At 40.2% G+C, this 13,305-nt stretch overlaps 1 protein-coding gene across 6 annotated transcripts; it reads left to right on the forward strand.

Moving 5' to 3' along the window:
- The first annotated feature begins 314 nt into the window (after nt 1-314).
- On the forward strand, nt 315-12,286 carry rnf8 (ring finger protein 8, E3 ubiquitin protein ligase). 6 transcript variants are annotated; one of them, XM_022211477.2, is made up of 9 exons: nt 315-1,353; nt 1,531-1,659; nt 3,750-4,198; nt 5,761-5,968; nt 7,118-7,180; nt 7,345-7,434; nt 7,536-7,643; nt 8,711-8,915; nt 11,892-12,286. In XM_022211477.2, the coding sequence occupies exons 1-9, from the start codon at nt 1,231-1,233 to the stop codon at nt 12,002-12,004; spliced, it is 1,488 nt and encodes a 495-aa protein (XP_022067169.1). In that variant the 5' UTR covers nt 315-1,230; the 3' UTR covers nt 12,005-12,286. The 6 variants fall into 6 exon arrangements, with proteins under 6 accessions (XP_022067169.1, XP_051792702.1, XP_022067171.1 ...); XM_051936742.1 differs by lacking the exon at nt 11,892-12,286 and adding an exon at nt 9,308-11,203 and having other exon boundaries at nt 8,711-8,922; XM_022211479.2 differs by having other exon boundaries at nt 316-1,353; nt 8,711-8,922.
- Nucleotides 12,287-13,305: the final 1,019 nt, after the last annotated feature.

Raw genomic sequence — 13,305 nt, forward strand, 5'->3', positions numbered from 1 at the left:
AGTCATTTTGCGTCTTGGAATATGCTTGAACACAGTCACCCAAGACTGTGTAGCATGACTTCAACGCAAAATTTGGAAAAACGTCACCAACTGACAAAGAAATTTGGACTTGGTACCAAAAGTTTAAAAAGGAAGGTTGCTTATGCAGGGCTGAAGGATCCCCAGACCATCCTCAACATCAGCGTATTCCAAGATGCAAAATTATTTCTCTTTGGTAGTGACGGCATGGTTAAACCTGAAAACAGAGCAAAAATAAAGCATGAAATATAAAATCTTGATCTGTTTCTATACATTCTGTGAAACTTTGAAGTTATTTCAACAAGAATTGCCAAAATAAAACATGATGGTCCCAAACCCGATTAAGAAGGCAAGAAACTCCACAAATGATCCTTGACAAGACACATCTGTTGGGAAACCATTTCAGGTGACTACCTCATGAAGCTCATCGAGAGAATGCCAAGAGTGTGCAAAGCAGTAATGAAAGCAAAGGGTAGCTATTTTGAAGAGCCTACAATATAAAACATACAAAGACTCATTTCACACTTTTTTGTTTACTACATAATTCCATCTGTGTTCATTCCTAGATTTGTTGCCTTCAGTTGTGTTGTGCAGAAGTCAGGTAGACAGCCCAGTTGACAGTTGACAGCCCTATTTGACAACTGTTAGAATCCATATTTTGGCAAGAACCAATGAGCTCAGTAAAGAGAAACAACAGTATATCATTACTTTAAGAACTGAAGGTCAGTCGGTCCGGAAAATTGCAAAAACGTTGAAGATATCTCCAAGTGCAGTCGCAAAAACCATCAAGCGCTACGATGGAACAGACTCACATGAGGACCAAGGAAAGAAAGACCAAAAGTCACCTCTGCTGCTGAATTTTGTTTGCTACATAATTCCATATGTGTTCATTCATAGTTTGATGCTTTCAGTGAGAAATTACAATGTAAATAGTCATGAAAACAAAGAAAAACCATTAAATGAGAACGTGTGTGAAAATGTTTGACTGCTAGTGTATTTTAGAGTGAAATCATCTTTTAAAACCGCAAGTTGTGCACTTTAGTGATCATCCATTCCAGTAGGGGGCGCTGTCTGTAAAACATGCTCCAGACGTGCGGCCCCAGAAGAAGCTGGAAGTGCAGTCCTCCCTGTGCAGCCTCCAGCTCTGGGTGCGTAGTGCAGACATACTCTACTCAATACGTGTCTAACTTGCAGCTGACAGAATGAGATAAGATGGATGATGCCAAGGCGGATAGTTGTGCGGCTGAAGAGGAAGCAGGTTCTGATGTAGAGGTGTTCTGTTTGATGCGAGTCGGGAGAAACTCTGACTGGCTTCGACTGTTCGAGAACACAGAGGTACATTTTTTTGCTAATGTTAGCTAACTAGCTAAATGTAAACTAACTACCACGATTACTTAAGCACTCTTGTACTTGTACTTGAGCATGTCGTCGTAGAAGAGTGTCCATAAGTTTTATTGGGTTACAGAGATGCTGAGTGGAAGTTAAAAGGCGTGTTTGTTTTTGACCCCCCAGATCGCCGTTGGTCGAGGTGTGGATGTAACTTACCAGCTGCTGTCTCCAAGTTGTCCTCTGATGATCTCTAGACTGCACTGTACTTTCAAGCAAAGGGAAGATGGACAGTGGACAGTGACAGACAAGAAGGTGAGCAGGCCTCTGATGAGCTGAATGATGACTATTTCTAACCAAGTTGTATTGACTTTGCTGTATAAAATTGTTAAAATATCAAAACAATATATAGACTATAAAATTACAGGACAGGATCAGTGTTGTGTTTGTACTGTTCTCTTAAAGAAATGCCCTTCTCATTTTGCATTTTATTTGAGTTACATAGAGGACTTCCTACTGTTTACCATCAAAATATAACAAGCACTAGATTTACACTACTGTTCAAAAGTTTGGTGTCACCCAGGAAATTTCATGTTTTCCATGAAAACTCACGCTTTATTCATGTGCTAACATAATTGCAACAAGGGTTTTCTAATCATCAGTTAACCTTTTGACACCATCAATTAACGCAATGTAGCATTAGAACACAGGAGTGATGGTTGCTGGAAATGTTCCTCTGTACCCCTATGTAGATATTCCATTAAAAATCAGCTGCTTCCAGCTAGAATAGTAATTTAACACATTAACAATGACATTTCTACATGACCCCAAACTTTTGCACGGTAGTAGATGGACTGCACACAAACTCCAAGTGAAAGAAATGCTAATATAAAACTAAATACAAAGTCACACTGAGAATACTGAAAAAATGCTCTTTAAAAAAGATAAAGAAAACGATTATTTAACAAAACCAATTATAGCTGATCTTGTTTTGACAGATTTTAAAACATTTTTAGTGCAGTATGCTTTATTCATCACATTTTATGGCCACTTTAGCCTTCATGAAGTTTTTTGGACTCACTGCTTGTGTGCTCTCAGAATTTCAAATTACTTTTACCTTTTTATTGACCTGTTCAGTTGCATCTTTTCAAATCGTCTCTTATCACAGTCTAAAAAACAGTAATTTCCAGCTTGAATAGTCATTTACCACTTACCAATGTCTAGACTGTATTTCTGATTCTTTTAATGTTATCTTCATTGCAAAAAACTGCTTCTCTTTTAAAAATAAAAACATTTTTAAGTGACCCCAAACTTTTGAACAGTAGTGTATGCCAGATGAATCATCTTAGTAAAGACTCCCATATTTGACAAGTGCAAACATCACAGTTTGTGTTGTTTGCACTTGTCAAATATGGACAAGTGCAAACAGAACTGAAGCAGAAGCTTCATCTGTATAATATTATTTACAGGATACATACATACAGATATATACAGGATCTTGGCAAGAAAAGCACACCTCTTTTTCTGCAATATTTAAAATATAGTTTTACGAGGGGCGTTCAATAAGTAATGCCCCTGACCCACTTCCAGTTGTCTGATCTAGCTGAAATTTTGCATGTGCAATGATTTATATCTCTATGGGTGGTGTGGCAAATTACAGCTGTGAACTAATTGTGATTTCTGATTTATACATCTTTGAACTGAGTCAGGTGTGAAATTGAGCCTATCAAGTTTCGTGCAGTTATCCGGTTTTTGTATTTGAAAGGATGTACACCACAGAAGACTTTTGATGAAATGAAAGAAACTTGCCCCATCATATGACCTTGTAAAATGCTGGCATCGTGAATCCAAGCATGGCTGGAACTCTGTAGAAACAGCTCCCAGACCTGGTCGCCCCCCTGGTCGCCCACAGAAGGAGGGCGACCAGGTCTGGGAGCTGTTTCCACAGAAATCCAACCATGTTTGAATTCACAATGCCAGTGTTTTACAAGGTCATATGATGGGGCATCATCACCATAAGTTTCTTTAATTTCATCAAAAGTCTTCTATGGTGTACGTCCTTTCAAATACAAAAACCGGATAACTGTGTGACACTCGACAGGCTCAATTTCACACCTGACTCAGTTCAAAGATGTATAAATCAGAAACCACAATTAGTGTACTGCTGTAATTTGCTACATAACCCGTAGAGATATAAATCATTGCACATGCAAAATTTCAGCTGGATCAGACAACTGGAAGTGGGTCAGGGGCATTACTTATTGAACGCCCCTCGTATGGTGCAATTTTGTCCATTCTGTTTTTAACAAAGTGTCTTAAACCGATGAATTCATTTTGTTGTATTTGTCTGACACTGCTGTATTAGTAGTATATGAGTATTATCAACAGGCTGCTTTCTTCCTCAGAGTCTCAATGGAGTGTGGGTGAATGGAAACCGTATAACTGCTGATGAAGCCCATCAGCTCAAGCTTGGAGACTCCATTCAGCTTGGAGTTCCTTTAAAAGGATACAACATGGAGTTTGACTACATCCTTGTCCAGCGGCCACTTAAAGACATTAAACTCTATCTGGCAAAGGTGCAGAGAGAGGGTGCTAAAAGAGTCCACATATCCAAGAAGCCCAAGAGGAAATTGACTGTGGAAGAAATTGAGCCCTCTACCTCAAACCCCAAGCTCTACCGCTGCTCTTCTGCAGACAAGTCTTTTGCAAAGCCCTGCCCTCTGTCTCCAGCAGAACACCAGCAGGGGCTCAGTCACACAAGGACAGAGGAAACTGGACCCAGCAGAGGAGTTCAAGAGGCAGAGTGGCCCTCTGATGACACCAGCCTTCCTTCTGACCTGGACGACTTGCAGATGTAAGTCCCAATTTCTCTGAAAGATCAACTCTTTGCTAGCCTAACCGCGCTAGACAACCCACGGCAACGAATTTAATTCTCTGCCAGGGTGGGTCTAGTTACCCTCCATAAGGCTCGAGGTTGGATGCTCCTTAAACTGGCCGGACGAATCACCATGAAGTGTAGAGTCAGAAGGCGGGCGTAACTAAGTGACGACAGAGGCGCGACGATTCTGACAGAAACAACCGGAAACAACTAGCCTAGCCACGCTAGACAACCCACGGCAACGAATTTAATTCTCTGCCAGGGTCGACAACAAAAACGACAACAGTCGTTGAGCTCCATTAGCACCGACTCTGAATAGTCTTTCTGTTAACATGTCTGTAATATACTTGAGCTTCACCCATTGACTGCATAAATAAGGCTTCACCGAACTACCACATCCTCTGATTTCCGGCGCTCTAGGAGCCTATTCTTTGCGCTGGTTGGTTGTATACCTACCCAATTGCTGCAGAGTGATTTGATAGACAACCTTTTAGCCCGCCTCCCTCCCTGTCGAGCATGCCTAGACCCTTGTGTCTTCAGAGCTGGGTCTGGCGCAGCTAGGCTTACTCTTTGCAGTCAAACCTCAAAATACAGCTGTCTCAGTATGAATGTTTCTTGTAGTTTAGTTAACGAAATACTTTGTCAAGTGATTATTTAATTGCATAGAAGTCCAATATGATTTCTTTAAGCTTTAAAAATCTTGTTTTGTCAACAAACACATTCAACTAGATGGCATAAATGGCCAAAAAAAGAAAATATTTGCATTTGAGAGCCCGAAACCAGCACGTTTTGTCAGTTTTAAAAACTGACTTGAACAATAATTTCAATGTAGAAATTAGAATGATTTAGATCTTGAACCCTGAATGCACCCTTATAGTAAAACTTGTTTTGGCTGTAAAGATATTGCCAGAAATCTTAGAGACTCCTCTGCTGTCCCCCACTCCCTCTCACCCCCTTTACCCCACCAACCGGTTTGTTTGTCGTCGTCGTGCACCCACCACCACCACCACCTTAAAGGGAAAGCTTGCTCATAGGGAATCTAAAGGAAACTGGATTATTGGTTTCTCTCTTCTCTGTTTAAAATTCCTAAAGTGTTCACCTTATTATGTTCAGTACTATGAGATGACGTATGTTGTGAATTGGTGCAGTGTGAATAAAGTTGGATCGAACTGAATTCTGTCCATTTTGGACCAAAAAAACCTCCTCTACTAACTGACAATGAAAATACATTTTAACCCATTCTGTGACTCAATATCTGAATCCTACTGAAGACAAAAGCAGCTTGTGACTCATCACATTCCTATACATGTATTTTTATTTGTGCTCTAAGTATGTAAAATACCAGTGACTAGATCATAAAACAAGTTGTTCTGGTGTGTACAAGCTGATTTTAGTGTGGCTCCAGTAAAATGAAACTATGGAAGAGGCAGAAACTGTCAGGAAGTCACGCTGTCATCTTCTTTTTGTTCCAACCATTGACTTAAAGATGCTCCCTTCTGTTATGAGTGTAAATATTGATTTTTATTTGCTGCCTGCAGGTACAGCCAGAACATTCTGCTGTTGAGGGAGCAGGTGGACGCCACTCAGAGGCAAGTAGCTTCTCTAGAGGGAGAACCCCAACAAGCTGACCCGTTCAAAGAGGAGCAGGTCAGGGAGCTGCATGGCCAGCTACAGATGCTCAGAGCCAAAATGGACAGGATGGCGGCATTAGAGAAGTCCTTCAGTGAAACTAGGAGGCAGCTGGAGGTGAGAGGGTATTTCTTGTTTCATCTTAGATCCCTATTTAACAACAGCTGAAAACGTAGTGCATTTCTTTTGCTCAGTCCTTGTTGTGTCCCCACTGTTTTTGGGCTCCGTCGGTGGAAAGCATGTATAAATTAAAGCATCTCCAAAGTGCGGCAGCAACTATTTCAATTCCAGCACTTTTAACGATGAATTATTAAAGTATGGATGGCTGAGAATCTCTTCATGAAGTCTCTCTTCTAAACAGACATATCCTTTGAGCACCTTTTATTTTCCTTTTACTTACGCAGTCAGCAGTGGCTCGGTGGTTAGCACTGCCACCTTGCAGTTAGAAGATCCCTGGTTCACATCCCCGCCTTCCGGGGATCTTTCTGCATGGAGTTCACATGTTCTCTCTGTGCATGCATGGGGTTTCTCCGGGTGCTCTGACTTCCTCCCACAGTCCAAAGCATGCTGAGGTTAATTGGTGACTCTAAATTTTCTGTAGGTGTGAATGTGAGTGTGTCTCTATATGTAGTCCTTTGACAGACTGGTGACCTGTCCAGGATCTCCCCTCCCTTCACCCTAAGTCAGCTGGGATAGACTCCAGCTCCCCATGATCCTAATGAGCGTTAAGCGGTGTATAGATACTCGATGGATGGATGGATGATGTGCTTGCAGTGCTAACAGTTCGCACATTCTCAAATTTTGGGCTCCTCACTGACTCCTGCAGACTTCAGTAGATGATGTAAATTTTGTCACGTTTACAAACAAGTAGACATGGAAAGTAAAAATTGGCCTTAAAAGTTCTGAAGTGCAAATTACTTTTTCTTTTAATTCATTTTGCTCTCACAGGTTCAGTTTGCTTTTGCTTTGTCATAAAGGCCCAGAAGTTGTAGCTCTTTCTAGATGTACGACTTCTCTAACAGAAAATCTCTGTTGCATTTGCAAAGAAGGCTGCATGCCTCAACAGTCACAGTCCTTTTTTCTCAATACCACACAGACTTCCACTTTCTGTGCTGTTTGTGGAATGGGCCAGCAGTTGGTCCACAAATGTTGTTTGAGTGGTAGGAAGTAGATGCAAATGTAATCTGTCAGAAAACTATCTTTGGATAAACACCTGCTAGGCTAAAACACTCTTCGTAATCATGATGTAGCTTTTTCTGTATTTAGGAACAGAAAACACAGCAACAAGAGGAGGTTTTGAAGAAACAACTGGAAGGGGCTTTACAAGAGGTAAGAACATTGTGACGTACGATAGGGAAGCAAAAATAAATTGTCTTTCTGTAACAGTTAAACTTTAGTATTATAGAGACGTGAGTAGAACGCAAATGTTTGTCCAGAATTCAGAAAAACTTTGATTTGGTTCTCATGTGATTCTTTTTTTTCAACATCCTCAGCAAAAGAAAGTGATCGATGAACTTGCCCTCTCTCGAAAAGCCTTTGAGCAGATCCTCTCGGACAAAAACAAGGAGCTCGAAGCGACAAAGGTGGACTTAAAATTATTGCCTTGTTTGTGAATTTTAGCTGATACTTAGCTGATCGATTTTGATTGTTTATGCTTTCCTTTATTTTTATTTTTTTTTTGCAGGAGGAGAAAGAAAAGGCAAGGGCCCAAAAAGAGGAGGTTGTTACACAAGTGACTGAAGTCCTGGAGAACGAGCTTCAGTGCATCATTTGCTCAGAGCTTTTTATTGAGGTGAGGTTGAAAGTCTGACTAGCATGGAAATCATATCATCCTTCCTTCTATATTTTATTCCCTAATTAGAAGTACTTATTTAAGGGCACAGCCATTTAAAAAAATTCCACTATTGTGAAACTACAAAGCTGAATTGTGCAAAACCTAATTATTGGATATTTAAGGTGGTATCTGTGAAATTTTAGATTGACATATCAAGTACTTCCTGAGATATTTAGATTTTTAAAAGCAGCCCATAGAACCACTCTCAGAAAGTTATTTTTCATAGATACGTAGACTGTATTTCTGATTAATTTAATGTTACTTTCATTGAAAAAAAATGCTTTTCTTTCAAAAATAAGGGCATTTCGAAGTGATTCCAAACTTTTGAACAGTAGTGTATTTAATCCGTCATGAAAGATCAATGAAACATACTTTCTTCCCCTTCTCATGACGAGGTATTTCATATTTAAAAAAAGATCTAAATGTTTTGTTTTGTATTGATGTAGCATGCAAGTACTTATGGTTCAGAAAATGTCCGCGGCTGACTCCTGCATTATTATTTTTTTTGGTTAATCTGTGCTTTTTTCATATTTCAATTTGCCTGGAATGCCCAATATTGCAGATTCTGGGAAAAAAAGCACTTAAAATTTCAGCGTGCAAAAAATGTGCTAAATATGGTTCAACAGGCGTTTGAGTGTTTCATATATCAAACTAAAAATATCAAAATATCTTTATAAATATCAATATTCTGTGCTATACATTTTTTAAGGAAATTAGAGATGGTCGAGTAGAAATTCTTCTACAAATCAGATTTTAGATGGAATGACCCAACTACACCATGGTCTTTGAACTGCTTTGTGAGGTAGACACAAAGAGTGAAAATCTCTGAAACCAGTCTACTTTTGGCATCTGTATTGATATCCCCTGCAGGCTCAGTTTGCTTTTGTATTTCAGTTGTATATATTTTATAGGGTGTGTTAATATTGCCTTATGTAGTTTTTAATGCTGCTGTATGGACAGTACTAAACTGATTTTCATTGTTTTCTGTTACAGTGACAATAAAGATCTATTCTATTCTATTCTAGACAGTCATCCTGAACTGTGCTCACAGTTTCTGCTGTTACTGTATCAAGCTGTGGCGTAAAAAGAAAGACGAGTGCCCAATCTGCCGACAGGTCATTCAGTCTCAGACCCGCTGTCTGGCACTGGACAACTGCATTGACAGCATGGTGGAAAACCTGAGCCTGGACATGAAGGCGAGAAGACAGGCCCTCATCAGCGAAAGGAAAGGTGAGAGGTGCGTCTTTATTTTTCCCTTACAATAAATACAGTCAGAGATGTACAGTGCCTTGTGAAAGTATTCGGCCCCCTTGAACTTTTCAACTTTTCGCCACATTTCAGGCTTCAAATATAAAGATATAAAATTTTAATTTTTTGTCAAGAATCAACAACAATTGGGACACAATCGTGAAGTGGAACGAAATTTATTGGATATTTTAAACTTTTTTTAACAAATAAAAACCTGAAAAGTGGGGCGTGCAATATTATTCGGCCCCCTTGCATTAATACTTTGTAGCGCCACCTTTCGCTGCAATTACAGCTGCAAGTCGCTTGGGGTAGGTCTCTGTCAGTTTTGCACATCGAGAGACTGAAATTCTTGCCCATTCTTCCTTGCAAAACAGCTCGAGCTCAGTGAGGTTGGATGGAGAGCGTTTGTGAACAGCAGTCTTCAGCTCTGCCCACAGATTCTCGATTGGATTCAGGTCTGGACTTTGACTTGGCCATTCTAACACCTGGATACGTTTATTTGTGAACCATTCCATTGTAGATTTGGCTTTATGTTTTGGATCATTGTCCTGTTGGAAGATAAATCTCCGTCCCAGTCTCAGGTCTTTTGCAGACTCCAACAGGTTTTCTTCCAGAATGCTCCTGTATTTGACTCCATTCATCTTCCCATCAATTTTAACCATCTTCCCTGTCCCTGCTGAAGAAAAGCAGGCCCAAACCATGAGGCTGCCACCACCATGTTTGACAGTGGGGATGGTGTGTTCAGGGTGATGAGCTGTGTTGCTTTTACGCCAAACATATCGTTTTGCATTGTGGCCAAAAAGTTGGATTTTGGTTTCATCTGACCAGAGCACCTTCTTCCACATGTTTGGTGTGTCTCCCAAGTGGCTTGTGGCAAACTTTAAACAAGACTTTTTATGGATATCTTTGAGAAATGGCTTTCTTCTTGCCACTCTTCCATAAAGGCCAGATTTATGCAGTGTACGACTGATTGTTGTCCTATGGACAGACTCTCCCACCTCAGCTGTAGATCTCTGCAGTTCATCCAGAGTGATCATGGGCCTCTTGGCTGCATCTCTGATCAGTCTTCTCCTTGTTGGAGGTGAAAGTTTAGAGGGACGGCCGGGTCTTGGTAGATTTGCAGTGGTCTGATACTCCTTCCATTTCAATATGATTGCTTGCACAGTGCTCCTTGAGATGTTTAAAGCTTGGGAAATCTTTTTGTATCCAAATCCGGCTTTAAACTTCTCCACAACAGTATCTGGGACCTGCCTGGTGTGTTCCTTGGTCTTCATGATGCTCTCTGCACTTTAAACAGAACCCTGAGACTATCACAGAGCAGGTGCATTTATACGGAGACTTGATTACACACAGGTGGATTCTATTTATCATCATCAGTCATTTAGGACAACATTGGATCGTTCAGAGATCCTCACTGAACTTCTGGAGTGAGTTTGCTGCACTGAAAGTAAAAGGGCCGAATAATATTGCACACCCCACTTTTCAGTTTTTTATTTGTTAAAAAAGTTTAAAATATCCAATAAATTTCATTCCACTTTACGATTGTGTCCCAATTGTTGTTGATTCTTGACAAAAATTACAATTTTATATCTTTGTTTGAAGCCTGAAATGTGTCGAAAGGTTGAAAAGTTCAAGGGGGCCAAATACTTTCACAAGGCACTGTATGTAGTCAGTGAGACCTCTGGTTCCACATGGACACTACTGTTCATAAGTTAGGGGTCACTTAGAAATGTCCTTTTGTCTAAAAGAAAATAATTCTTTCAATGAAGATGGCATTAAATGAATCAGAAATACAGTCTCGACATTCTTAATGTGGTAAATGACTATTCTAGCTGGAAACGGATGATTTTATCTCCATAGGGGTACAGGGGAACATTTCCAGCAACCATCACTCCTGTGTTCTAATGCTGCATTGTGTAGTACAATCACTGTCCTCTTAAAGTGAGTTTTCCTTGTTTCAGATAAGCAAGCCTGGAACAGCAAATCACCAGATTAGGTCACTGGAGAATTTTAAATAGTCTTGTTGTATGAGATGTGATCAAAAAGTTCTGTCACTGTGTTTATATGAAGCTAAATGGCGTCTGTTTTAGCTGTGGCTGCCATCTTCTGCAAAGTAGTCAGCCATGCTCTCGTCCCAGAGCTCCTGACACACCTGGAAGTCTTGCTCTGTACATATGCCACTTAAATTTCATTTTGGGAAGGAGGAAGAAGTTACAGGAAACCAAATCTTGCAAGCAGGGCTCTTGGGTTTTGTTGTTGTTGTTTTTTTTTTAATTTTTTTTTTTTTAATTTTTATTTATTTATTTTTTTTTGGGGGGGGGGGTTTGCCTGAAAAGTGGGGGAAGGACCTGCAGCAAAAGGTCATGGGCTGGACAGCTGTGTTTATACGGGTCGCTGCTAGACCAGTTGAACTATCTGGGCACTCTGCGATTGTGTTGTTTTGACCAAAAACCCCATACATACCAACTCGCTGTGACTGTGCCCACAGTGTAATTGGAGCACCCAAATATCATTGTGCAACGGTTCAGGCCATTTGCAGCGAATGATTTTCCTCCAACGCCTCAGGATGTTCCAGTAGAAGTCAGCCTGCACAGTCTGACTCGAGGGAACAAATTCAAGAGTTTCTTCAAGAAAACAATAAAGATGCTCCTGATGTCAAGGAGGTATGCCAGATGCTACTGCAGATTGTAGTAGCATCTGGGTTGTTTTGAGCTTCCAGGTCCGCAGGTGTGTTTGCTCCACGGTTGGAATCTGAAGAATCGGAGTCAGAATCCATGAGGTAGCCGAACTCACTAATCTCGCTTCCGACTGCAGCCCTCACCTCTTTTCATTAGGTTTGTTTAAAGTAAGATATAGAATACCAGTCATTTACAGGACTTGAAAGTGACTCAGAGGGATGCTGTACTCTTTTTAAATGTCGGCTAAGAGAAACTAACATGCTTTGTCTGTATTTTCCAGCAGCTGACACTGCAGAGGTGATTGTGATCGACGATGACAAAAGTGACATCGATGACAGCACGGTGTCCATAGATCGCAGCCACAGCTCTGTGATCTCTGTGGACACAGACTAGTATCCGTTTGGACTCTAGTTCTACTACTAGTGTTTACTTTGCTTAAAACCTTTCCAGAGTTTGAAGATGAGCCCTTTACTACAGTGGACTTCGTGGTGTTGAGTTTAGCATTTCAATGGAATATTTCTGGAATACTTCTGATATTGTACACAAAGTATGGTCTCATCATGAGTCCAGTAACAAGATTTTGCTGTGGTTTGTGTTTCTTTTTGTAAATGATTAGTTATTTTGTTAATTTCTACAAAGGGAAATAAAGTTTCTTCCTATGCATTTTCACAGTAATTCCTGCCTCTGTGTTGTGATGCACATCTGAAGAAATCTTGAATCTTGAATGTGATCTACTACCGATTTTCAAAAGTTAATGTGTGAAAACTGGACCTTTTTTGAGGGAGACATAGAACATTTCTTTATACTAATGCAGTTCTTTGTAGCCATGCTGCTAATGTGGCTCTGTAAAAGGCAGTGTCTGTCTGGTCGACCGACTTGGATCAATTAACATGGAATTTTCTACATACAGTTACACCCCTAAAGGATGAATCTATGTAACTTAGGTGATCCCCAAGTTGTTTGTCTTTTTCTATAGTGTCACCAGGGGGTACACTTTCATGCATCCTATAAATTTTGTATAGACTCTAGTGTTCCCCAGAAGCTAAAGCCTAATAACTTTGATCTCCTTTAACTTTTCTTCTGGCACCATCTTTAGAAGTGCCAAAGTAATTTGTCCAGTGTTTTCTTTTATGATCTAACCCTTGCAAAACTAACGATGATTCCTGTGTACTTTTCGTTTAGTGCTGATCCCATTTTACCCCTCGATACTCAGCAGCTGTATTTGAGCTGCAATGTCAGGATATTTGAGAGTGAATGGCATTAGCTGATTCTGAATCAGATTTCATGAACTACAGTACAAGCGGTATAAACTGATTTAAGAGACCAATACCGAAGCAATAGCATCATCTGAACTGAATCACTATGTGCTGCCTTTTTCTCACTCTGACTGCCCAACAGACGAATGCGTTCAACCTTTTAGTCCTTTTTTATTCAAAAAGGGGTCAATATTTGGGTGTTAAATAATAGCACGCTTCATACATGTTAGAATAGAGCCAGGATACAACCCACACAATGGCACAAACAAACCTCTTCAGGCTGAAATCCACAGCATTCGACTTCAGTAGATACAGGATGATTACAAAGCCCTGAAGAGGAAGCCATTGAATTGTCAGTTGATGTGCAGTAAGACCACTAGATGGCTTTCAAGAATGCAAAAAAAGTAGACAAGCAACTGTAATAATAATAGAAAGTAT

This window comes from Acanthochromis polyacanthus, chromosome 16, assembly GCF_021347895.1.
Source record: "Acanthochromis polyacanthus isolate Apoly-LR-REF ecotype Palm Island chromosome 16, KAUST_Apoly_ChrSc, whole genome shotgun sequence".
Taxonomy (NCBI): domain Eukaryota; kingdom Metazoa; phylum Chordata; class Actinopteri; family Pomacentridae; genus Acanthochromis; species Acanthochromis polyacanthus.

What these genes read in the sequence shown, in the direction of transcription:
- rnf8 (XM_022211477.2), top strand. Translation starts at nt 1,231, where the DNA reads ATGGATGATGCCAAGGCGGATAGTTGTGCGGCTGAAGAGGAAGCAGGT. An exon ending in GGACAGTGACAGACAAGAAG is followed by an intron (nt 1,660 to 3,749) that starts GTGAGCAGGCCT and finishes TTTCTTCCTCAG; the next exon opens with AGTCTCAATGGAGTGTGGGT. An exon ending in GACCTGGACGACTTGCAGAT is followed by an intron (nt 4,199 to 5,760) that starts GTAAGTCCCAAT and finishes TGCTGCCTGCAG; the next exon opens with GTACAGCCAGAACATTCTGC.